Source organism: Hesperophylax consimilis, chromosome 17 (genome assembly GCF_061612785.1).
Source record: "Hesperophylax consimilis isolate HC1 chromosome 17, BYU_Hcon_1.0, whole genome shotgun sequence".
Classification (NCBI taxonomy): Eukaryota; Metazoa; Arthropoda; class Insecta; order Trichoptera; family Limnephilidae; genus Hesperophylax; species Hesperophylax consimilis.
The window spans coordinates 26926050-26952892 of record NC_142852.1 but is presented as its reverse complement, the minus strand read 5'-3'; the positions used below and the strand labels follow the sequence as shown (position 1 = coordinate 26952892).

The following is a 26843-nucleotide window of genomic DNA, read 5'->3' as shown; positions in this document are numbered from 1 at the left end:
TCAAAATAAAATACTGTTTTCGAAAGCAGATGAAAAGCAATTAAAAATATTAAAATTTTAAACATAAACACGGTTTTTAAAGTTGCTTACCAATGGTTTTGATTGTGTAAACTGTAATTACCACCATGAAACTAAAAAAACATAAAATAAAACACAGGTATTATAAAAGTTTTGTTTTATATAAAAATATTTATTACGAAATTTGCAAACCTCGACAGATATTTTTCAAATGATATAATATATTAAATTATCGAAGAAAGCGAAAACTTTGTGGCTTGACATTATACAAGATGAAAAAGTTTTCTGTTTTAAACCACTTTATTTTATTATATACGTCGACCGGTTTCAATTTATATAATAAAATAAAGTGGTTTAAAACAGAAAACTTTTTCATTTTGATAAATATTGTTTCATAGAATTATTTCAAATTTTTCCTTAGCATCTATCGTAAACTTCTAAATACAAATACAAAGCGTGGTGTTCTCTCTTTCTAACATTGTTTTAATCATGCATCTCACTGTACTACAAAATGAGATAGCATAACTTTTGTGAGTTCATGTCAGGCTGGAAGAAATATCTCCCAAAAAGACTAGAGGTTAAAATATGAATACAGAATGCTTTGTCATCTTTGGGGATGCTGTGTCGAAGAGACCCATTCTGTAGGGTAGGAAAAATAGATGCCGGCAAATCCCAAATCGCAAGACCCGTTCCGTGGCAAATGTCAATTGTGTAAAATTATTAATTACTAACATTATTAATAAAATCTTTATCGATCCATCATGTTAGAGCCAAAATCATCCTGGAGCCAAAATGATTGTCATGTGGTTTGCCTCCAGATTGTCAAAATGATGCCCAGATTTTTGTCTCCAGAATGTCAAAATGATACCCAGATTTTTGCCTCCAGAATGTCGAAATGATAGCCAGATTTTTGCTTCCAGAATGTCAAAATGATACCCGGATTTTTGCCTCCAGATTGTCAAAATGATACTCAGATTTACGCCTTCGGATTGTCAAAATGATACCCAGATTTTTGCCTCCAGAATGTCAAAATGATACCCAGATTTTTGCCTCCAGAATGTCAAAATGATACCCAGATTTTTGCCTCCAGATTGTCAAAATGTTACCCAGATTTTTGCCTCCAGAATGTCAAAATGTTACCCAGATTTTTGCCTCCAGAATGTCAAAATGATACCCAGATTTTTGCCTCCAGATTGTCAAAATGTTACCCAGATTTTTGCCTCCAGAATGTCAAAATGTTACCCAGATTTTTGCCTCCAGATTGTCAAAATGATACCCAGATTTTTGCCTCCAGATTGTCAAAATGATACCCAGATTTTTGCCTCCAGAATGTCAAAATGATACCCACATTTTTGCCTCCAGAATGTCAAAATGTTACCCAGATTTTTGCCTCCAGATTGTCAAAATGATACCCAGATTTTTGCCTCCAGATTGTCAAAATGATACCCAGATTTTTGCCTCCAGATTGTCAAAATGATACCCAGATTTTTGCCTCCAGATTGTCAAAATGATACCCAGATTTTTGCCTCCAGATTGTCAAAATGATACCCACATTTTTGCCTCCAGAATGTCAAAATGTTACCCAGATTTTTGCCTCCAGATTGTCAAAATGATACCCAGATTTTTGCCTCCAGATTGTCAAAATGATACCCAGATTTTTGCCTCCAGAATGTCAAAATGATACCCAGATTTTTGCCTCCAGATTGTCAAAATGATACCCAGATTTTTGCCTCCAGATTGTCAAAATGATACCCAGATTTTTGCCTCCAGATTGTCAAAATGATACCCAGATTTTTGCCTCCAGATTGTCAAAATGATACCCACATTTTTGCCTTCAGAATGTCAAAATGTTACCTCTAAATCTCTAAATAGTATAAAATTAATTCGCTATCTGCGTCTGTCTGTTTGTGCGCTGAGTTCTTCTAAACTACGCAACGTATTTTGATAGGATATTCACTATCATTTAGAGAATTTCTTCCGCAAGCTTTAAATATATAATACATGCATATTATATTTATAGAAAGTAGAGAAATGTCAATGTTTTGTAATCAAGTCGTAAAAATATATTTTCAGACGTTTACATTGCTAACGCTGGCTAAACCTTATGAGATACATCAAAATAATTTACTATGGAATTGTATATCTTTAAAAGGTCTACAGAAAAGTCCAGGGTGGTATATGTCTATCTCCTAAGGATAACCCCTAGCAACGCCGGGTACACGTCAGATAGTGTACTATATTAGATCATTGCCAATGTTAGCATTTCCACTTTAATATAGCAGCTATTTTTGTACTGCCTTTTAAATAATAATGAGTGTTGGTGTTGCAGTGTTGGCGCACGAGTTTGTCTGGACTCCCCACTCCCCCCGCAAGTGGACGCTGCCGCTCTCGATGGACTTCTGCGCTACCTGTACGCCGGGGAGCCCGCGCCGCAACCCTGCGGTAACTACTTTGTTCGCCTCTCGTACGGCTGTACATATCGTCGCATTAATTCGTAGACTGCGTAACTCCAAATTTTTCGAAAATACGTTTTTAATGCCATCAGGTGTTAAAATTAGTCCCGCATCGACTAGTAAAACTCGAAAATTTAAAAAAAAATTAACCTTTTAGATAAACACAAATTAGGAAACTGCGTAAAATCATGGTGCCATTTTTACTCGCGAATACTTCGAAACTCCTTAATTCAGTATTGGCCGGTGAGCCGTGCGCGCTGGTTGTGTTTTTGACTGAGGAAATTTATTTACGGTGTAATAGTTTTACCGTGAAATTAACTGAGGTAAGTTGATTAATCAATTTTGAACATTTTATAACCATAATTTTAATTGTGAAGTCACGAGTAGTGTTTGTATCTGTAGTCTAAACTGACATCTTCTGCACCGCGTGACGCTCTGCCGTAGCTCTCTTGTTTTATGTGCCTCTGCGGTTGCGTTCACCACTTTTACAGTGGTACCTGCTTATCACCACACGCCCTCCTGATGTCATCATCACTGCACGAATTGATTTAACCAACCCGGAGCCCTTCGCGTCCTAATAGGTCGTTGTTCTGTGATTATCTCTCCTTCAAGGTCACCATCTCTTTCCAAGTGGATCTCCTCCTGATGCATATCCGGATCCGGTTCTTCACTGTCCTCTTCAAACAAACCCAAAATATTGACGGTGGAACGTGCGGCAATTCCATCTCGTCTCTCCTCAGACACAGTCCGTTCTCTGTCAGGCATCTTCCGCGGGTCAAGCACATGTCTTGGTATGCCATCTACTTCGATGTTGTTGACTGAAGTAAGTCCTGTCACCCTTCCATGCACGATGTGCATCTTCCATCTACTGGCTGAATCGCAACAAGATCGCCCACTTAGAACTCAGTCAATACTTCCTCTTCTATATTCACTTGCGCAGAAGGGTGTCTCCACGAGTAAGTGTGAACTATACTAGACAGCGCAACACCTTGATCATCCTGACTTTTTGCAGCCAAAGATTGTACCAAAACACTGCCTGCAGGGGATCGCTTCCACTTCTGGCTGCAGTTCTCTTTATTGTTTGATGATGTCGTTCAACTATACCGTTTCCAGCTGGTCGGTATGCCGCGCGAAATCTTTGACGAACATTCCATTTCTTACACTTATCTGCAACACTCTAGGAACGAAATGCAGTACCATTGTCCATGAGAACTACTTTGGGCGGGCCTCTTTCCCGAAACAGTTCTTCCAAATGTCCGACAATCGAAGCTGCATTATCTGACTCGATTTCCCGCCACACGGCAAAAATCTACTTGGACCGCAATCGATAAATGTGAGTAAACATTTCCTACCGAAATGAGTAACATCAACTGCCAAGCGACTCCAGGTTGTCACAACATTAAGATTACCCGCTTCATGGGATGATCGCGGAGGGTCAATTGTCCTGCATTGTACGCAGGAACGCACGCATCTATCGACGTCCTTTCTTCTCGCCTCGGGATCGACCAGCCGGGCAAAATGAAGCGTTCACTTTACTCCAAAGTGATGCTGAGCATGAAGAGTTTCTACGCTTAAAGCACATGTTTGCTCACCAGTTCCACTTTCAAGTCTCTCCCACCTATCTTCACACTCTGAGGAGTCTCTTTCACAACGTTTCCTGTCATGGCTACTCTTTGCCCGGGTCTTGCAAACCCTAGTAAGTACATCAGTTTTATTTCTACAGGACTCTACAAGGGTGATCGACAATGTCAGATCAAATTCTTCTATAATCTCCTTCATCGACCCCAAGCGTCACTTGTCAAAAAAAAAAAAAAAAAAATGTATTCAGAAATTGTATTGATTAAATTATTTTCTCGGTATATCAGTGAATCGACCTCGTTATAACAGTCAACAATTATATGAAGATGAGACTGAACTCAAATATCATTTTGTAGTTGCTCACTATTGCCTTGATCGTTATAACCAAGTTCGACTGCAATTAATTTATCATTGCTTTGTCTTCCCCTTACATAGTATATCAATGGGGTTTTGCGTTTTCAGACGGAGAAAGCTGTGACATTCCCGGCCGGCGACGACAAAACAACAGCGTGCCGGATTGCTGTCCCAATCTCAACATCAGCCAACACGGTATTATTATTATTTTAATCATTTTTTTGCAAAATAGTACAGTAGAACCTCGTTAATTCGAAATCAATTTTTCTGTGTATAATAAACATAATAAGGAATTACAAAATATTATAAAAACAATTGAAGACAGTTAGTAGTAATACAGTTTTCGCATGATTATAATAAAAACAATAAAATAAATAAAGATGATAGGATTATTTCACAAAATAAAATATTAAGTTATCAGTTTAGTAAGTTGCATTTTATAAGTTTTCAAGTTACACTTGAAAATGTGTACATCTCTAGAGGCATTGTGAGTTTTACAGATATGTCCTATTAATGAGTTTTGCGCATATTTGGCTTTACAGTGTGGTGTTCTAAATAAGTCGTTCGATATGGTGTTGTGTTCAGAGCAACGAAACGCATCCGGTAACATTTTTTTTCAATTAAAAACAAAAAATTATAAAAAAATTCACACTCCGTCATTGTCATTGGCATTGTTTCTCGTGTTCAACAGCTGTTATTAGCAAGTGTGTCAAAAAGCGTCTTCGCTCTTTCGTACACACTAAATAATAATAGTTAAAAATGAGACGAATGGTGCCGTGCCATTTCGTTGTGATTGTAAAAGCGCGCCAATGTAGGTACGTACGTATATTATTCAATTAAACTCGAATAAAATATTGCCAGATGGGTTTTCAAACTGTGACAAAGGAAAATTTTTGGTGAAAATATGAATGGTACATTTTTTATTAAAAAGAAATGTTACCGGACAGCAAAGTGCCCATAACATTTTTTACTGCAAATGTGCTAAGGAATAGCTGGTTAAAGTTTGTCGGGTACGTGCCGATACACCCTGTATGTCGTGTTCAAGCTAAAGTCTAACTTATAAGAGGTTTGTCTCACACACCGTGTACTAATCTAAAAAAACGTTTTTAAAATGATTTTATTCAACAGCAACACTGCCCTGATTTTGCTATGGCAAGTTCAGCTCCTGGTAATTGATAAAAGGTTCATTTGATTTTTTGAAAATTGTTCTGATTTGTTTGTTTTGCAGGTCGTCTCACGCTGGACGTGGTGTCCGCAAACGGCACGGGGGCGCGCCACGCACGCGGCCCCGAGCCCGCCATGCTGCGACGCCTGGCGCAGGAACTCGGCGCCCAGCCAGCCGCATTGCACCGAGACATGCGACACCTGCTTGACACGGGTGAGTTCAACTCGGTCAGGACAACTGGGGTCAACTCTATTGGATAATAATTATTTAAGTAAAAGTAAAAAATGTACTGAAAGTTGGTTTTGTCATAATACTAATTTATTAGATTTGTGGTTATTGTGGTGTACAAATAAAAGATCTTCCCAACTCAGGTACAGCGTTTATTGATAAATTACAAGTGATTTTACAGTCGCGATATTAAACGTTTATTATTCACAATACTATGGAATGCTCGCGAAACTGGATCAAGGTTTCCTTAGTATGGTTGAAGTAGGTAGTAGCCGACGGTAGTAAAGACTGAATACTAATAATGCTGCTCGCTGCGTCGGGCTTATTTATATTTTTCGGCCGGTGGCAACAGTAGGTAGATGAATGGCAACTAAATCGAAGCCACTCGCTCGGTCTGGGCCTTTCACGAAGTTTCGGCGGCGCGGCAATTATGCATAGGCGGTAGACTCGAACCTTCTTGCGGGTGGTCGTAATATGCCAGACTGACTTGCGATAGTATTGTCGCCGATAGACAAGTAGGTGCTTGTAGCAAGTAGGTTGCTTGTTTTGTTTACGATCCCAGCTGCAAGTACGTAGCTCGGGAGTAGGTACTAAGTAGGTTGAGCGGTTTATTATTAATTAGTTAATCTAGATTCTTCTAAACGCCACAGATTTATCTGTACATATGAAGTACTTGTTCGCAGTATCCTGAACAAAACCATATCCTAGAAATATAAAAAAGTACAGAAGAGGTTTATACGTTGCATGTATATGAGAGAATAAACATACTATCCCTTTCTGTATCCATCTTTGTTCTTAAGGCGAAGCTTAATGCCAAATCACTATTTTGATTAGTCTTTATAACGAATTGGTGTACATTATGAATATGAAAAAAATATGATTTAGATAAATGAGCGACTCAACTGCTTAACGATTCCGCATTGAACATCGACATTTTCAACATCACTTTCAGTTTAGCAACAATCTTTTGACGCATGTCACAAAATAGTAAAACTGACCCATGACCTTTTTATACTTATTTGGGGATCTGGTGAGAGGCACGAAATCAAAGTAGTGTCGTGAAGGTTACAGTGTTTATTTGAGTCAGGTAGCCGTGTTGAGAGATGACGTAGGACTGATGTTGTATTCTCCGGATGCAGGCTGTGATGGCTGGTCAAGCGCGGGTCAGTGAGTCGACGCCGAGCGCTGGTGACCGGACTCGATGATGGTCAGACACTGGCGAAGAACGTGGGTACTCCAGTGCTGACGGGAAGGCCGAAGGTGCGGTGGACCTTGTAGGCGGTTGAGCGGGAGGTGCGTAGACCAGTGAGGATGCTGCGTGTCCTCGTGGTGGTCATGGTGCATGGATGAAGCGCTGGTCAGATGCGCTGGCACCATGGCGCTAGGATCCGATGTAGCGCTGGCCAGGGACGGTGGCCAAGGCGCTAAGATGATGTCCCGATGGAGTCCATGATTGAGTACGGGCGGAGCCGGGAATGTCGTCCTACGCGGGGCGCGAGGCGCGCCGGTTGTCACTCGCGAGACTTGCAAATTGTTGACGGCCGATTGATGACTGATTGACTGCTTGCTGCATCGGGCTTATTTATACAGTACAGCCGACGGCGACAGTAGGTAGGTGAAATCGCAAATAAAACGGAGACACTCGCTCAGACTGGGTCGTACTGGAACTTTCGTTGGCTCTGCTATTACGCGTAGGCGATAGGCTAGAACCTTCTAGCGAGTTGGCGTAATGTGCCAGACCGACTTGCAACGTATTGTCGTAGGTAGGTCGCGTTGTTTACGATTCGTTTTCGGTAGTAATTTGCAAGTACCTAAGTAGGTCGAGCTGTTTATTATTAATGAGACAATTCTGGATTGTTCTCTCAACGCCACACTTACATTTACATCAAATTTGTAATCTTTTCCATAATATATTGGTGCATAACCGTTTTATGGAGAACATGAATAAATAAATATATTTTATTATTGGAACAACTTTTCTTTATCTTTTGAAAGATTATGCCCGTAAATGTAATATATCATTTTAGAAGAAGATAATAATAAATCTAAACGAAACATGAAACAGAACAAGACACAGAAAATAAAAAGTTACAGTCTCAATTAGGAATCGAACCCAGGATCTTAATTAAGGCGCTGTCCCGGTAAGAGATCCTGGTTTATCTTTTTATTTTTTGTATCTTGTTCTGTTTCATCCTTCGCTTAGATTTGCTAGTATTATCTTCTTCAATAAAATAAATGTATGTCTGGTGCTAGTGACACTATGTCGTCCCCAAATGGGGTATGTTGTGACGCTGAAGTTAGTGGGGAGTGGAAGGATCTGGCTATTCAAATCTGGTCATCAAACACAGCTAAAGCCATTTCAATTCTGAATGGTGGTCTTACACCGGGGATACCGAGAATATCTTCCCCTTTGAATAGTGAAATATCACAAATTATTTATTAATTTATACAAATTTTCCATTTCCAGCGGAATTCGCCGATGCTTCCCTCGTGTTCACGTGGGAGCCACCGCCGAATCCCCCGCTAGCGAGCCCCCCCGGTGACGCGGTGCCCCCCGCACGCGGTTTTCCCCCCGCCGCTGCTCCCGCCGCCCAATCGGAGCAGCAGCAGAGCAGCTGGGACTATGGCTTCCGGCCGCGCCTCGAACTGCCGTGCCACCGCGCGGTGCTGAGCGCGCGCTCACCCTTCTTCAGGTAAACATTCATCACACGTAACCTTGTCCATTTTCCTAAGCCTTTATTAAAGTCCAACGTGTTTTTCATTTCATCTTTTCGTAAGAGAGCTACCGCGATACTCTTTCCACGAGGTATGTAGATGGAAAAACTATTAAAACACATTCTTGCGATAGTCTTTCATATAATCTGGATCTCTTCGAGACCTGCATTAATGAATCCCTTCTTACAGCCACCCTAGGTGATGTTATATTTCCTGTCTTTACATTGCAGATGGGGATCCTCTTTTGAGGTGTTATATAAGAATAAAGTTCATAATGCAGGATAAGCGATGGGTATTTCTTGCTGAAGCCACAACTGCTATTGCCCTTTTTTTTTTTTTTTTTTTATATTAACTCCACACAGGAGGCCTTGAAGAAAATAATTTCCCTCAGGGCCTATGTCATCTTTGGGGATGCTGTGTGGAGGGTCTTTTTGTGGAGAGGAAGGAGTGAACAAGGGTCTTGAAGAGTCCCATGTTGTAGGAGGGAGGAAACACAGAGGCCGGCAGTTCGTTCCACAGCCGAGCTGTTGAACTTCAGAACGAATCGTAGAAGCGACCCGTTCTCATGTGACAAATGTCAACCGTGTACAAATGTTGGGCGCGCGTTTGGCGTGTATCCCGACTACGCACCGGTGCCGAAGGGATCAATGACGCTAGTTCCTCAGAGCATCTTCCATTGTAATACCGATAGAACAAGGACAGCATACCTACCTGACGCCTGTGCTCTAAAAATTGCAGTCCGTTTGTTAGGATTGGGGAATCTATCAAACGGACCGCCCGTTTCTGCACAGAGTCAAGGGTTTTTTTCAGGTATTTAGGGGCTCCGGACCAGAGATGGCTGCCAAATTCGACAGTAGGGCGCACTTGCGATTTGTACAGGGTCAGCAGTTGTGTACTATTAAAGTATCTGCGGGCCCTGTACAGTACGCCCAGCTTCTGAGAGGCCAAGAGTGCTTATTCCGATCAGTTCTTGTCGTCATACGATTCCTATTACTATTCTTCAATTTTCCATTTCCACAGTCAAAATAAAACATCTTCAAACGTCTTGAAGTCTGTGTAAAGGACATGTTGAACGTCAGCCAAAACTCACATGAGAACAGATCGTTTCTACTACTCGTTCTCGAGTTCAACAGCTCGGCTGTGGAACAATTTACCGGCTTCTATGTTTCCTGCAACATAAGAGACCCACGTTCACTCCTCCCTCTCCTCAAAAAGTCCCTTCACACAGTATTCCCAAAGATGACATAGGCTGTGTGGAGTTGATGTATTAAGAAATTGTGACGGAGGTATGTGTAATTTTGAGTAAAAACTAAACAGAACACGAAAATAAGCTTTTAATGTTGTTTGTTTTAGGAGCGTGATCCAGCGGCGGTGCCGGCAGCAAGCCAACGAGACCTCGTCCAACGTGAAGATAGTTCTGGACGAGCGAGTGATCCCGCACAAGTACGCACGGGTGCTGCTGCACGCAGTGTACACGGACCAGGTGGACCTGACGCTGGTCATGCGCGGGGGCGGCTCCATCTTCAGCTGCTCCATCTTGGGTAGCCACGGCTCCAGCCTGGGAGAGGTAAATACACTACCCTACTATATTGGGATGGCGGAATAATAGTCAGATAAGTAGTAAAGATAGCTAGGTATTATGATTTCCTCACCTTCATGTTTGTTAATTTCCTCATCTTAATCTTTGTTGTTTTCCTCGCTTTCATGTTTATAGATCTCATACTCATGTTTGCTAACTTCATCATCTTAATGTTTACTAATTTTTTTCACCTTCATCTTTGTAGACCTCATTTTCATGTTTGTTAATTTTATCATCTTCTTGTTTGTTCATTTCCTCATCTTCATGTTGGTTGATTTCCTCATCTTCATGTTTGTTCATTTCCTCTTCTTCATGTTGGTTGATTTCTTCATCTCCATGTTTGAATACCTCGTCTTTATGTGAGTAGATTTCCTCATCTTCATGTTTATACCATATTTTGATGTTTTTATCTTCATGGTATTTTTAATTTATTTTTGAAGGGAATTTTATATATTTTGTTGCATGGAATTTAAGGTTTTTCTGGCAAATAGATGTAAATAGATTTGAGGAATTTACTGATAATACTTACTCTCTCTTACTTTTGAACCGTCTCGGTGTTGCCGTTTAAATTACCTTAAATGACCGTGATGCTCCATATTTTTCTCTATTACCTACCACAGTAATATAGTATAGTATAGAAATGCGAAATCATGCATTTCATTCATATATTTTTTTTTATTTCTAGGCGCAAGCTTTGGCGGGAAACCAACAGAGCGCAGCGGCGTGCGCACGCTCTAACTCCAGCAACAACGTGAATACGCACGCACCCTCACCCCTCGAGGAGGCCATGGAACTCTATGAAATTGGAAGGTTTGTTCTTCGCAATCATAATTCTTTACGTGTTTGGGATAGTGGAATAATAGTCGACACTAAACAGTGTATTACCTCGTGCAACGGGTAATTTATTTATTAGCGGGAAATCGACAGTTTACATTTAATCAGTTTGTACATAAGCATTATATAGCTAAAATAAAACCAATTATGGATTTCCTCCTTGTGACTTTACCTCTACCGAGACAGCATAGTATGGAATAAGTAAATTAAATTTGTGAGAAAGGAATATGAATTAAAAAATTTATACAAAACAAAAGATTATATCTCTCTCCATGGATATAAACAATACATTTATAGCCATGGAGAGAGGTTGTAGATATAAATCAAATCATAATAGAGATATAAACAATACAGACATAAACATTATTTACAAACCATCAGAGAAATATTCTTTTATTCTCTTTTATTTGGTAAGTTCGCAACTGAAAATATCCACCTTGGATAATACGCTATTGTAATTATTGCGTAGTCTGTTCAGGCAAGAATTCTGCTTAGAGTTCGTTTTGCTTTGATCAACCCTGAGCAGGACACAAGAGCGTGTTGAACGCGCAGGTACATTGAATGGAATCTTGTTTAGCAACTCTGGGCATTGAATATTATTGTTAACTACTTTATACAGGAATAGTGCATCCTTATGATGCCTCCGTACACTCAGTGAATCAATTTTAAAGTATGAAGCTGCTTCTGCATGATTATTAAATCTTACAAATGACTTGTAACAAAGATATTTTTAGGAATTTGTTTTGAATTGCTTCGATTTTGTTTATGTGGATTTTGTAAAATGGAGACCAAACAACTGATGCAAACTCCAAATGACTTCGTACACAGGCAAAGTAGAGTTGCTTAATGATATCGATGCTATTAAAAAGTTTTGATGTATATGAAGGTTATATTGTAGTTTACTATCAATAATTTAATGAATGAGAGATGTTGGACAGCCGTCTTTCTTCTCTCGTGTCGTCTCTTTCGTACTAGAAGTTAGTCCCGCGGACATTGTATTAAATTTGATTTGCATTTTTTGAATAGATTTCTGGAGCTGGACATCCTGAGTCAGGGCTGCGAGGACATTATAGCGGAGAGACTAAGTGCTAGCAGTCTGGCCGCTGTTCTGAAGTGGTCCTCCCAGCCGCACGGCAGCCGCTGGGTTCACAGGTCAGTAACAAACAGACGCACGCACCAACACATATAGATTCCTCAAACTCAGCGTCTGCCAAACAGTCGAGAAGGCTCATGTATGCCGCAAAGGATGAAGATTCAAAGCTCAGGGTACAGTGACGCTGGTATATACGAAGCGTAGTGAATGCATGTTTTAATTTTAAGCCCGCAATCAACACATTTCGGCCGGGTATTTTTTGCGCTGGCGCTGTGCTGAGTCTGGGCAAAATGAAGGTCCCGTGCGAGTTTCTTTAACTTGTTTTAAAACGCTATGGGGGTATTTCACTATCTCTGATTATGTTCTGACTAAGCACTAATCCGCGGATTAGTCATTTTTTCGTTTTCACTATATCTGAATAACGCTAACGCTCGGGTTAAAGTTCGATTTGACTAATCAGTGCTCGAACTTCACGTTAGGCGCTATTCCTCGAATCAAAGATGGCGTCAAAACATTCCGAGTTTGACAGCGGAGAAGTTAGTCGAATTTTGTTGAATGAATTTGAATGCTTGTATGATCCATCCTGAATTATTTGATTGTGTTCAAAATAAGAAACAATGTATTAATTCAACACGAATCTATCTAAAATGACCTGATAATCAACATAACATAACCAAAAAAATGCACACTTCGCTGTGTGCGGACTGTGACGCATGACAGCCGTGGCAGTAGATGGAGTAACTGCAAACATTCTGCGATGTTGCCAGACTATTTCGAGTGTTATCTATCCGGAAGCTCGAAACAATGGTGAAACGGTCGCCGTTGAATAACGAAGTTATTCTGATCTTTAAAGCCAGCCAACGGATAGCTAGTCAGATATTTAGCCCGACATAGTGAAATACCCCCTATATCTTCGAAAATATTTTAATAAAAATTTCTACATAGTAACTCAGTATACCCAAGCTATAAAAGTACTGAACGAAAATCGAATATTATTTGAAATGCAACTCAATTAACCTCGTAATATGTTTATTACGGTTCGCCTATCGGTATTTGCCCGTTCCTGCTTTCTTTAAATGTGCCCAACATCTCTCGCTCGCTTGCACATGGGAGTTGAGTGCGTGCGGAGCAGAGAAAGAGATTCGAATCGGGTTTCACGGTCATAAAAACCCTCATTCCAGGAATTGAATTATTTCACTAACAAATAATATACTATCCTTTTGTTGAAATGCCGATATAAACGAAAGGCAAGAAAATAAATTTAAAAAAAGACTTGCATTACGATTCGATAATTATGTACATGTAGTTGGGACCTTTACGAAGAGATTGGTTTATAATATTCATGTAAAAACATTGAATAATTCCGTCTTTTCTGCCATTGAAATGAGGCCGGCGCAAAAGGTAAAAATACCCTTCCCGTCTTTAAGCAACAATCAAACCTAACGGGTAGAAATACCTTTCCCGTCCGAAGTGTGTTAAAACAACTACAACAAGCGTAGGGAGTGTGGCGAACCCATCGCTCAGGGAGTGGAAACACAAACTGCACAAAAGCCATCCCAAGACCCTGTATAGTACTCTCTCAGTAATCTTCTCTAGAGCTCTTCTTTGGCATTCACTATGTTACAATTTCTAGACATTTTTTGTTTTTAACGAGTTTTATTATTCACAATGTACATTTGTTACGTATAAAATTTATTAAAATTAGCGACCGGTTTCGACACGTCCGTGTCATTAACTAGCTATTTTAAAACTAAATTTTTAAGTGCAGAAATATGGGGTTTTATTTTGTTTGGTTCTTTGGTGGGAGGGGATTTGAGGGAGGGGGAGGGGGTTGAGAGGGAAACGGAGGGAGGAGTCAAAATAACGGGGAACATTGTCAATAGAGGTGATTTGCAAGGTGCTATTATTTTATTTACTATATTAATGCTTGAATTAATTTTTTTGTTGATTTCTAATGTTTCTAATGCGCACAAATTAAAATATTTATTAATGTTAGAATGTTTAAATTATTGTTTATAAGTTTAAATTATTGTTTCATTATTGTTGTTTTATGACGTTTCCGTTAGCGCCATATGTATTACAGCAACTGTTGCATGTGTTTCTGATAAACACAACACCTTCTTTAAACCCAAAAAACAAGTTTTTTTTACCATAGTACATTTATTTAAATTTGAATTTTTTTTTTGTTTGACTGAAGATTGTATTTTCTTCCCAGGAACTCCGTCAACCGTGTTAACAACCTCGTCAAATGTTTGACTGCTGTAACGTCATCCGATTTCAGAGAATAATAATATTTTGATTATTTCTATAGCGCTGTTTTTGTGCAAAATCACCTCAAGGGCGCTGTAAGAATATATAATACATTTCTACAATGATCTATCTTATTACTAACTGTATATGGAGATAATATACAGTACAATACTTACCTGGTAGGTAGACACTTATAGGTAGATAGTACCATACTTTTTTTTTTTTAAGGGTGGAGACGGTTTACATGTAGTTCCCGTGAGCACTTAGGCCATAGTCCCATTGTGCCATCTCCCATTTTACCTCAATCCTTTAACAACAACCCAGTCCCTTTAATAAAGTTCACCAGGGTTGTCATTGGGTATGTGGCTATGTCTTCTGGTTCTACTGTATGTCTCCCCAGGTATCTGAGCCTAGTTCCCACCAGGGCAGGACATTGGCACCATACGTGAATTGGAGTCACTTCATCCTCTTCACATTTCCTGCATCTATTGGTGTTTTCCACTCCCAACAGTTGCATGTGTCTCCTGAGATGGCAGTGTCCCGTTAATAGTCCTACCAGTTCCCTCAGCGAGTTTCTGTCCATATCGAATAGTTTCTTAGTTCGTCTAGGGTCTGGCAGTACCATATGTACCGGACGTTGTACACCGACTTAAATTAATTTGCATAAATTTGAATTTATGCAGAGGTAGTTCCTTTACAAACTAACCTCTGCGCATCTTCGAATTTATGCAACAAATTCTCTCTCTTGTATAAAAATCTGTAATCTTATCTGCACTTGTATAAAAATCTATAATCTTATATGCAAAACTGATTAATAAATAAAACCACGGGGTCAAGCAGTCATCATTATAGACAAAAAACAAAGGCTTGACCCCCCAATTCCCTCTTATAAATTAAAATACCTATCATAATAACTTGCATGAAATTTGAAATTGTGCAAACGCAGTCTCCTTTACAAAACTCGCCGTTTGCACAAAATTGAATATTGTGCAAGGCTTCCCTTTAAATATCAATTCCCTTTTAATGTGTAAATTTTTGCAAAATATTTAAAAATAAAATATGACCCGGGCAAGCGGATTGAAGAACAGTCAGGGACCTAGTCAAATTCGTCCCCAATCGAGTTGCGCAACAGCGGCGCTCTGCCCTGTGAAAATTCCGGGAACCCAAAACAATTCTCGGAATTTCTCGCTAACAAAGGGAGAGCTGAGCCCGTTGGTCCTTTAAAAGGCAGAAAACTTGCGCAATTCGGCAGAGATCCAGCACCCTTCGCCACATCAACATCTCTCCTGGACTGCCCCTGACTGCCTCTTCAAGCCTCTTCTGCCCTGGACCTTCACTTCAACCTGGCCTTCTTCTTTCTCCCGGCTCCCTGGTGCTCATCAAGAAGAAACATTTTCACAATAGTCGAAGCGTCCCTTGTCAGGGCGCAGGTTCCCCCTACCTTCCTCCCCCCTGCCTTATACCTTTCTCCCATAATCTCCCACATTTTCCCCATTTCTCCCTTTCCCTATATTTCCCCCCACATTTTTCCCAATTTTCCCTTTACTCATATTTTCCCCATTTCCCCCCACATTTTTCCCCATTTTTCCCTTTTTTCAACATTCTCCCTCCTTTTTCCCGATTTTCCTTCCAAGGCGTCGAAGCGGCCAGCCGGCCACTCCCGCTATATCGTCTGTGCGGCCGGCGACTACAGTGCCGTCACGTACACCATACTTACCTGGTAGAAATTCGTCTGGTAGAAATGTCTGCGTGGGTTTACGTGATTACCACCAAAAGTTGATAGATTTCATTATCATCGACAACGAGTCTATCTGCCGAGTTTCAGCTCTATCGGATGTCAGGAAGTGTGTTAATTTCCGCTTCCAAGATTTGCATTCATTCATTACCGAAAACAAAAGTTAAATTCAATAAGATGTATTTATGAAAGATCGAAGCGGATTGGTAAATGAGAAATGTATTATTGTTCATTTTATTCTATTAATACATTCTTCCAGACAAGCCCTGCGTTACCTCCGCGAAGAGTTCCTGGTGGTGGGCGCCGGGCCCGCCCTGCTCCAGCTGGAGGCGGCCCATCTGCAGCACGCCCTCCGCTGCCCATTCCTGCAGGCCTCGGAGCTGGACGCGCTCAAGGCCGCCCTGCGTTGGGGCGAGCACCGCCTCGTCAAGCGCATGGAGGACAGAGGTTGGTACATAAATGCCATCTGTCGCGCTTGTGTTACAAGCGGGGCTGTCTCGTAAGGTCAATTGATTATTGACCGCAATTTAAAAAAAACTTTGTGAATTTTTTATTAATTTATTTATATGAAACGAAAAAAATAGAAGTAGCACTAACGTCTAACTATCTACACCCCACCACGCGTTGCTATGGCTCAATCTGTCTGTGCAGATAGAAAAACAATTGGGCGTGTTGCTTTTACGACAAAAAGCATGTTTGTCCAACAGATTATAAAACCACATTCGGACGAGGAAATTACATTTATTTTGCGACGAAACTCCACAACATCCTTCCCCCTGATATGAAACGAATAGAAAATTTGAATGATTACAAATCAAGAATAAAAATCTGGCTGAAAGAGATTAATGAAAATACTAATGAAAAACGTCATAAAAAACTAATAAAACAGAAATGAATAACTTAAGTTTCCCCTAGCACAGGTCATCCTAGTGAGGAGCCTCGTTTTAACCTAGTTTTTATCACTTTTAATAACTATATCACTTTTTAAAGGTGTCTTTAATTGTAATTTTGATGAAATATCAGGGAACCATTTAAGCTAATATAAGGAGGATAGTAATTTTGGGTACTACCTACTCCCACACTTGGCTGCGGAATAGTTAATGTTATCTTCCTCCGCCAGAACCGAACATCCTGTCGCACACGGCGCACTCGGTGACCAGGAAGGGCGTGAAGAAGAGGGATCTGAGCGACTCGGAGCTGCGGGAGCTGCTGGCCGACATCCTGCCGCTCGTCAGGACGGACCACATCCTGCCGCCCAACTGCGAACTGCTCACTCAGGTTACACTTGCCACTTTATCTCCCGTTCTGTCTGCTTTTAAAGCGACAGTGTTTTAAGTTTAAAACAATACAATCTTTTTTGTTCTCTAACCTTGCAAGCTGTAAACGTAACCATTACCAAAAACGAGAGTGAGTATTTGGCGATTTTTGTCATAATAATAAGTATGTGATCGCAATAGGCGAATCAAGAGTGGACTTAATGAAAATTTAATTGTGAACTTGGAAGTTGACACAACTATGGTTGGAGATGGTGAACATGGAGTAAGGAAGGAATCCGACTTACCCCTTTGATGTTCTTCAAAGATGATGATAGTTGGTTTCACCAACAGGAGATATGATTTATTTCTCAAACAAGCTTCCATAACATCCAGGTTGGATAAGAAAAACACTGAGGGAACCGAATATATTCACTGCACAGGCCTTCTACCCTGAGTTGATATCAATAACAGCACTGATAACAAATAGATGTTCATCCAACAGGCTCCATCAATAAACTACATGCCCAAACCATCTAAGCGTCCCTTTCTTGATCTTACTCATTACGCTTACATCAGCCTTGCAGTCTTTGCAGATCTCCACATTTCTCACACGATCATACATGGTTTTACCACACATACGCCTCAGGGATCTCATTTCTACAGCATTCAGTCTACTTTCATCCTTTCTTTGCCAGTTCCATGCCTCACTTTCAAAATAATAATAAGTTGTATTAATTCTCTTGCAGGCCATCCGTCGCGGTCTCGTCAGCAGCCCCCCGTCGTGCATGCTGGGCGATGCGCCAGTGTCGCGTGCCGACGCGTGGATCCGCGGCAAGGGACAGGGCGGGGTGTACATCCGTCCCCGTCTCTATATGCCTTACTACGAAGAGGTCAAGGTGAGGGCAAATCTGTATATTTAATTCATCATAATTTTCATGTGACTCTTCACAAGAACGCCCCTGTCTTAAACAAAACGATGTTATCGAAGAAACAGTCAGTTCTCATAAAGCTAACATCAACTGTGAATTTTTTTTCCACTAGTGTCCGTTGAGTTTTGCCTACGTCCACCGTTGCGCAGGGAATCAATGTTGCTTGCTCCCTAGAGCAGGATCATTGAAATACCTGTAGAAGTCTGTGCATTAGAGATGGCAATTGGTCTGTTAACAACGGATTGTCAAATCAGACGAACCGCCCTCCTTTGCACAGGATCAAGTAGGTTAATCAGGTATTTTGAGGTTCCAGCCCAGAGGTGGCTCCCAAATACAGTTGTTGGACTTACCTGAGATTTGAACAGGAAAGCTAGAAGCTGGTCGCTACTGAAGAATCAGTTCCTCTATACAAGATGCCCAGTTTCTTGATGTTATTGTTTACTGTATGTAAACTCTCTTTGAATCTGCGAAGGTTGAAGATGTGTTCGGTGCTGTAAGGATTATTTAAGTAATCGTGGTGCGAAAGAAGTATGTTTTTTTTAAGTAGCGCGTTAAAACGTAGCGCCTAGTAGGCTGACTGAGTACCTTCCCTTTTGTTGCTTATATAAGGTGCTAATATGATTCAAGTTGCACCTAAGAAAGTTCCCGAACATTCTAGTTGCTATGGCTACAAACATTGCCACCCGTAACGCTGAGCAACGGCCAAAATTTCTAGTATGTTCTATGACGGCCTAGGTACCTTAGTGCTTGGCACTGTGTACTGAGTAGTACATGACACCATCCGACTCGGGTAGTGGTGTACCACCACGAATACATTGTGACAAAAAACCGCGTTGGGTCGCCATTGTGGCAGTTAAAAATTAACTGTTTTAAAATTATAACCACGTTGGCGTCATTGTGACAATCTAAAAGGGAACCAACATCAGGTTGTTACGATTGCAATAATAAAAGAATTAAGAATTTCAACATTGCATTTATTATAACAACGTAAAGAGCAAGAGCAAGAGATCTCTAATTAACAAAATAAAATGTTACATCCCAGGGGTGAGCGTCAGTACTAAGTACTGGGCGCACGGACATAATTTAAAATTGGTAGCAAATGAATTGGTGTGACATTGTGTGAAGACATAATATTCTGACCTGTTTTAATTAGAGGAGGGCGCCAAACAACACATCACGCGTTGTTAAATTTAGATTTGAAGCAAAACGATGACCAGAGAAAACGTTTAACAAACTGCTGCGTCATTGCCTTGCCCGGTAGAATGTCGTCCGGAGCGCTCGCTCGTGTCCCTCCTGAATCGCGTCGTCGCCAGCCGGCTGCTCGTTTGGTACTGAACTTGCCCGGTCGTGTCGTCCGTCTCGAGCTCCCTTCTAGAAGGCCCCAATGTGCATACGTCACATAATAAATATGAAATCGTAGCAGGGCAACATTGAATTGCTACAATATTGGCAGTCCGTAGGTACTTTTTCATTCTAAAAAGGGAGCCGTAACTCTTGATATTCAACAACTTTTTGAATTCCGTTTTTCCAAGCGAAGCGATTCAATTGAAAGATTTAAGGATTTGAATATTAGAATCTAGAATATTCTGGAATGTTCGCCTGCGAAAACGCATTGTATTAGAACCAGCTAGCAAAGCATCGTAGGTACGGTGCATCTACCTACTCACCGAAAGATTCTTGATGCACGCGCGCCTATAAAAACGCGCAGCTTCGAGAGGTGTTTAGTCAATAATAAGCAGTTACAAGTGAGCAACCTGCGAGTGCTCGCTGCCTACTGACCGGCTTCTGAGGCCCTCATTTGTGTCACCACAGACCTACTACGCCGGGCTTTGCTCAGACCTTTAAAGGAGAGGCTACGGATAATCATCAACTCCATGAGATTATAACTAGCGGACCAGGTCAACCATATCTTACTCAAATAAACCCATATTTGTCACCTTACCACATCCCCAAAGATTATTATTTGATTATTCTATTGACAATATACAAAAAATATGATGAAAAACATTTTTTAAACAGAGTACTTTATCTTTTCAGGCGCTGCTAGAAGACCAACTGGTGCAGGAGACAGAGCTGGTTCGCATGAGGAGAGCGCGCTACATCCCCGACATCCCCGATACTCTCTACATGGTGAGACAGATAGCTGAAGCGCTGTTTAAATTGCCTTATTTTATTACCCAAAAAAATCCAACTCCAGTGCGTAAGTTATTTATATGAAAAAAGAGAAATGGTGCCGCGCGACCAGGAGGGCGTGTTTCCCTTCACTCCATCCAGCGTCACATTGTGAAGGCAGGAGTTGACTGGCCGGCTCCAAGGGGAAGCCAATGATGATCTTGCGCTTCTAGTTAGAAGTTTCAGGTCTGACAACCCTCCGCAAAATATTTTACAGTGTTGCCAATTCGGGCAAACAACCAAATGTCAATTTGTTACTGCGGGATTATATTCTAACAATTTAAATAAAACATTATTGGAATAACAAGCTAATGATTTTAATGTGGTCAAATTAATGCCTCAGGCCTCTGTTATATTTTGACAGAACGTTGGTGACGATAGGCTTACAAAGTTTATTATTTTAACAAATATTCAAATTTTTAACGCAAACATAAAAAATAAATACAATGGCTCATTTAATGTTTTTTTTTAACTGAAATAACTGATAATATATGAAAACGGACTGAATATATGCGTTTTTTTTTTTTTTATTTTTTTATTTTTTATTTATTCTTTAATATATTTGTTAAACAATGGTATAGTATATTGTCCTCCACGCTAGGAGTTCACCTGTGTTGTGGAGGACTTTTTCAATTGTAAAGTTATATAATTCTAAAATAATACAGTGGAGTTGGTTACACAGAGAAACATTAAAAATTAAAATATAAAATCGATTTTTCCATAGTTATGACAGTAGTTTTTCCATAGTTATTCCAAAAAAGTGAAATATAAAAAATTAAATATTAACAGGATTGTAGCCAGTTCCATATGTGTTTTTTGTATTCTGTAAGATTAGATGTTTTATATTGTGTTGGAAGTGAATTGAATAGTTTTATAGCCTGGAATCTGTAGTGTTTTTGTCCAAAGGATGTGTTGGTTTTTGGTATTAGTAGTTGGTGTGCATGTCTTGTTCTGGTATTGCGAGAAGTTTGTGAAGTTTTAAATGTGTTTAGGTTCTTGTAAAGGAAAGTAAGTATTTGTTTTGAATATAGTTTTTGAATCTTCAACACTGGGAATTGTTTAAATATGGTTGAAGTGGGTGTTAGTATTGGTACTTTAAGTATTACTTTTATTAAGGTTTTCTGAGCTTTATATAGTGTGTTAATGTATTTTTTACTGGCATAGCCCCAGGCAATAATGCCGTATTCCATTATAGATTGTGCTAATGCGAGGTATATATTCTTAATATCAAATATGTTCAGTATATTTCTCACGTTTTTGAAAAAGTAAATCAACTTGTTTATCTTTCCTTTAACCGATTCAATATGTCTGTCCCATTTTAAATATCGGTCGAAGTATATACCAAGATATTTGATATTTTCGGTTTGTGTGATTGCAGGACAATTGCACGGGGTGCTCGCTGAGTGACAGGAATGTATTTTAAGGTAGATGTTTTTGGCGGGTTGGCCTCTCGAGTTTATGCTAAAGGTTATGAATTTAGTCTTATCTATATTTAAAGTTAATAAGTTAGAGTCAAGCCATTTTTTTGTAATATTTAGGCCAACTTCAGCTTTTGTGATTAGTGTGTTCCAGTCAGTGGCCTTAAAAAGTAACACAGTGTCATCAGCAAAGCTTATAATTTCCCCGTCTGTTTGGAGGTGACATAGATCGTTAATATAAATAAGAAATAGGATTGGGCCAAGTATGCTGCCTTGTGGTACTCCGTAGGATACTTGTTCCTTGTCACTACATGTGTTTTCTATTGAAGTATATTGGGTGCGATTTTCCATGTAGCTTTCAATTAATTTGAGTTCTGTTCCCGTGATTCCGAAATATTTAAGTTTATTTAGCAGGTTTTGGTGGTGAATTGTGTCAAACGCTTTTGCCAGGTCTAGGAATATTCCAAGGCATTTTTTACCCTGATCTATATTTGTTTTGAGGAAGTCTGTTACTGAGGCTATGGCATGTGAGGTATTCATATTTTCCCTGAATCCAAATTGATTTGGTGATAGTATGTTGTTTTTGTTAAGAAAAATTAAAAGGTGGTTTTTGATATGTTTCTCGAGAATTTTTGAAAGCGTGTTTAGAATTGTGATTGGTCTGTAATTATTAATTTCTTCCTTGTTTCCTTTTTTAAGGATTGGAATTACTTTGCCCGTTTTCAAAATAGTTGGGAACACTCCTTCTTTAATGGACCGATTTATAAGTATAGTAAGTGGGATAAGAAGTGCTGACTTTATTATTTTTAGTGTCATCGGTGATATTTTGTCGCTACCCTGAGAGTTTGTGTTTTTTAGTTCGTTTATAAGTTTTAGTGTTTGTATTTGGGTAATGTATGGTATTTTAAAGGAAGAAACACTAGTGTGTGTATAGTGGTTTGAGAATTCTGGGATATCGTCATTTGTAGTGATTCTGTTTGCTAATACCTTGCCGTACTCTTTGGTTTCATAAATGTGCATATTTAAATTCTTCTGTAGTTAACTTCTATATTTGAATATAATGCGTGGTGTTTTCTCTTTCAGACCGTTTAGATCACATTTCTCCCCATGACAGTGAGGGAGATGCAATTTTTTTTCATTGGTAAATTTAGAAGAAAAAAGTACGGATTAAAGTGTCAGCTACACTACTCGCTTCGACGCTTCGACGAAGTCCTTGACGAAGTTAGCCGAAGTTCGAAGTGCGTGCCCACACACTCGTGCAACTTCGCGAGTAACGCTTCGAGTCCTTTGACTCGGGCGCATTTACCGACAACAATCGGAAGTCAGGCGAAGCGAAGCGAAGTTGCCCGAAGCGAAGTGAAGTTCGTGCCCACACTATCGTATTCGGTCAACTTCGATCAACTTCGCGAGTAGTGTAGCTGGGCTTTAAGAGTTTCACTGTATTTTGTTTTGTTGATTATTGACATGTTATTTATTATTATTAGGTGTCCGCTGAGCCGCGCGCCCGTTCCTCGGCTTCGGTGGCGGCCGCCGAGTCTCCCCGGGCCCCCGCCGCTCCCCTCCCCCCGCCGGCCGCCCCGCAGCCCTCCCCGCTGCTGCTGCGCGCTCTGCTGCAGCGCGAAGCGGAGCTGCGCAGGGCTCCGGCGTGCACGCGCGCCACTCAGCGGGCACTCACGCACACGCACGAGGTCAACCGCCAGGTCAGTCTATCTATCTCTCTGTCGATACCAGCCAGAACGTTCACCGGATGAAACTATTGTACAACACAACACTAAATAACAGTAAAATTACTTCATACCACTATTGCAAACTGCTGCAAAACATGTTAATCTTTGACTTTTTCACTTTTGCTTTCGGGAACGAATAAATGCAAATCTTGGAAGTGGAAATTAATCCACTTCCTGACATCCGATTGAGCTGAAACTCGACAGATAGACTCGTTGTCGATGATAATGTATTCTATCAAATTTTGATGGCAATCACGGACACACACTCCGACATTTACATATTTCACTGAAATCGAGTGGCATTACAGCAGTTAATATATGTCGGTCACACCCGATCAGCATTTGGCGAGGATGGTAGAGTTGTCGACTTCAGTTCCTGGTTAGGAAGGTTCAATCGACACGTTAAAATAGATGTATTTTAATAAAAAAGTTAGTTTTATTGATTTTTAATATTGGTTTGGCAGACTTTTTTATTTTAAATTTTTTTTAGAATTTATTCTTTTAAAATACATAACATATAACAAAAATTATAATATTGTTACAAAAATACAGATATTGACAGATTACCTTTTTTATATTTTCTGTTTCCTGTTTTTTGTTAACTCCTGCTTGTCTATTATTATTTCTCAAAAAATATGTGAAAGCCCTTTGGTTGTTTAAAATAAAATAAATAAATAATCATAGTTCAATTGAAATTCGTCTCTCTCATATAATACTTCAGTGGCACATTCCTAGCTGTATAAATATGTAATAATATTGTTTATTACTTTCAGATTCGACTTCGAGTGGTGCGCGAGTTCAACTTGCCGGACTCGGTGGCGGATACGCTCGAAGGCGCCACTGCCGAGGGGGGCGCCACCACTCCCCAGCAACACGCGGCCAGGTGATTCTTTTGTGCATTAGCCCAATGTCGTTAAGAGCGGTAGATGCTTTCTGAGACCAAATCTGAATAGCCTCCCCATAATTACCATACTCCAATTGAGGATTCCATAGAAGCAATGACTCCAGTCGGCTTGGAGCAGTTGGGAAATTAAAAACTTGCTAACCACTCTAGTGATTGATATTTCCTGACATACGGTTTTGGCCGCAATCGTTCCAAAATTGATGCCTTTAATATTAATACAGAAAAATATAAACTGCATACTGTGGTTTAAAATTTATAGCCAATGAATACATGCAAATTTCACTGTTTATTCCATATTTTTAGCTAACAAGAGTTAGTTGTAATTAATTTACAGCCCGGTTCGAAAACCAAGAATTTTATTCGGTAGTAACAAAATAATAATAATCAATCAACAGATATTGTTTAATATTGAAACACCTTTATGATAATCCCAATAATCCAGCTCGAAGGACTTGTTATACATAAGCAATATAACTATACTCACGGGAAAGGGGACACGGCGCGTTATATCCGATTGTATTCGGAGGATCTTCTAGGTACTCTTTAATGTCGCCAAAAGGGACGACACATCTCGCTATCAGTATCAGGTATTAAGCTAGGAACTGGATATCTGCTCGTTCAAGGCTGTGCGTCCGCTTATATAGGCCGTCCGTGGTACATCATTAAGTAGGTATAAATTGCATAACTAGTATGAGATCTACTTTGTTTTGCGTTTTTAGATAGGTGTGAGGGAGAAATTATTAGGGTTGTGCAGTTTAGTCTTCTTACAGTTTTTATATGTAATTCTTTTTTTGAAAATTGCTAAATTAACAAGCGCTTGAATGTTTTTACCAGATTTGTATTTATTTAGGGCAATATTGAACATTACCTTTTCTGTATGCTGTCTATGGTCTACTGCAAATGTCTAAATGGTATTTTTAACATGTAAACAGATTTTCCATTTAAATAATAAGTTTAATAAGCTACCAATTAAACGTATTATATAAAGTGATTGCGGAAAGTTGATAGTAAATTAATTTTTATTCAATATAATCACCTATTACAGCCACCCAAATTTGGGTTGCTATCGCTCACGGATAATAGTGGTGCTACCCAAATTTGGGATTCTATCGCTCAAGGACAGTGGTGCTACCCAAATTTGGGTTTCTATCGCTTAAGGGCATTAGCGCTGCTACCCAAATTTGAGTAGCTATCGCTCGAGGGAATTAGCGGTACTACCAAAATTTGGGTTTCTATCGCTGAAGGGCATTAGCCATGCTACCCAAATTTGGGCTTTTATCTCTCAAGGGTATTTATTAGTGGTGCTACCCAAATTTGGGTCACTGAAGTGGGTAGATTATCATCAGATTCTAATTTTCTGTTCAGTTGTTCAGTTTCATCTCCAGTTCAATTAAAATTCCCTTTGTTGAACTTTTTAATTTGGTTTGTACGAGGACGATATCATAATGTTAGCGGCCTTTACACAGTGAGTGTTTTCTGATTTTGGTATTTGTTATTTGCAGGTCTAGTCAAGATGGGGACGATACGGACCAGGAGATGGACGAGATCGGCAACAGGAGGTGCCTGCAAGGGTCCAGGGAAGGCCTCGGTATGTATATATGTATTAAGTTCCCACGTAAGATGTTCCCACTTAACTAGTTCCCGCTTCGACCCATTACAATTGGCTTCATACGAGCGTGAGTTTGTCTTTGATGAAATCCTGTCGGAAAGGAAATCTGTTTTTGGGAACGGAACCGGTTTCGATGGTACGTGCGGGAACTGTTTATGTAGGGTACCTTCTCCCCAGTAATTAGTAAATCAGTAAGTCCCCCAGCCCAACGGGTTCATAACTAAGAGAACTTAACTAATGTATGTCCGCTTAAGTAGTTCCCATCTAAGTAGTTCCCGCTGTAGAAGTCGCTTAATTAGTAGCCACTTTTTGTCACGTTTTTTCAGTCCTTTGAAATTCAATATAAAAAACATGATTTTTCCCCCTTGAGAAGTTTTTGTAATTTAGCATCGAAACCATCACTAATGGAATTTGTACGTGAGATGATTTGTCGACTTGGAAAACCCGCTCTGGAATATTGCGGAAATCTGTAAATGTCATGAAATACAGTTTGGAACACTTTTAATATATTTGGGGATCTGGTGAGAGGCACGAAATGAAAGACGTGTCGTGAAGGTCACAGTGTTTATTGGATGAGTCAAGGTAGCCGTGTTGAGAGATGACGCAGGACTGATGTTGTATTCTCCGGATGCTGGCTGTGATGGCTGGTCAAGCGCGGGTCTTGAGTCGACGCCGGGCGCTGGTGACCGGACTCGATGATGGTCAGACACTGGCAAAGAACGTGGGTCTTCAGGTACTCCAGTGCTGACAGGAAAGCCGAAGGTGTGGTGGACCTTGTAGGCGGTTGTACGGGAGGTGTGTAGACCAGGGAGGATGGCCAAGGCGC

At 40.1% G+C, this 26843-nt stretch overlaps 1 protein-coding gene across 1 annotated transcript in view; it reads left to right on the top strand.

Annotated features, from left to right (window-relative positions):
- The window catches only part of LOC149416355 (uncharacterized), an 80873-nt gene that overhangs the window by 31505 nt on the left and 22525 nt on the right, over nt 1–26843 (top strand). Inside the window, exons 8-21 of the mRNA XM_089641965.1 lie at nt 2348–2460; nt 4512–4598; nt 5632–5781; nt 8264–8489; nt 9865–10078; nt 10776–10900; nt 11951–12076; nt 16262–16449; nt 17123–17280; nt 18005–18154; nt 20225–20317; nt 23262–23477; nt 24278–24387; nt 25911–25996. Of these exons, the coding sequence (XP_089498091.1) occupies nt 2348–2460; nt 4512–4598; nt 5632–5781; nt 8264–8489; nt 9865–10078; nt 10776–10900; nt 11951–12076; nt 16262–16449; nt 17123–17280; nt 18005–18154; nt 20225–20317; nt 23262–23477; nt 24278–24387; nt 25911–25996 (2042 nt within the window). The remainder of the gene's footprint in view (nt 1–2347; nt 2461–4511; nt 4599–5631; nt 5782–8263; nt 8490–9864; nt 10079–10775; nt 10901–11950; nt 12077–16261; nt 16450–17122; nt 17281–18004; nt 18155–20224; nt 20318–23261; nt 23478–24277; nt 24388–25910; nt 25997–26843) is intronic.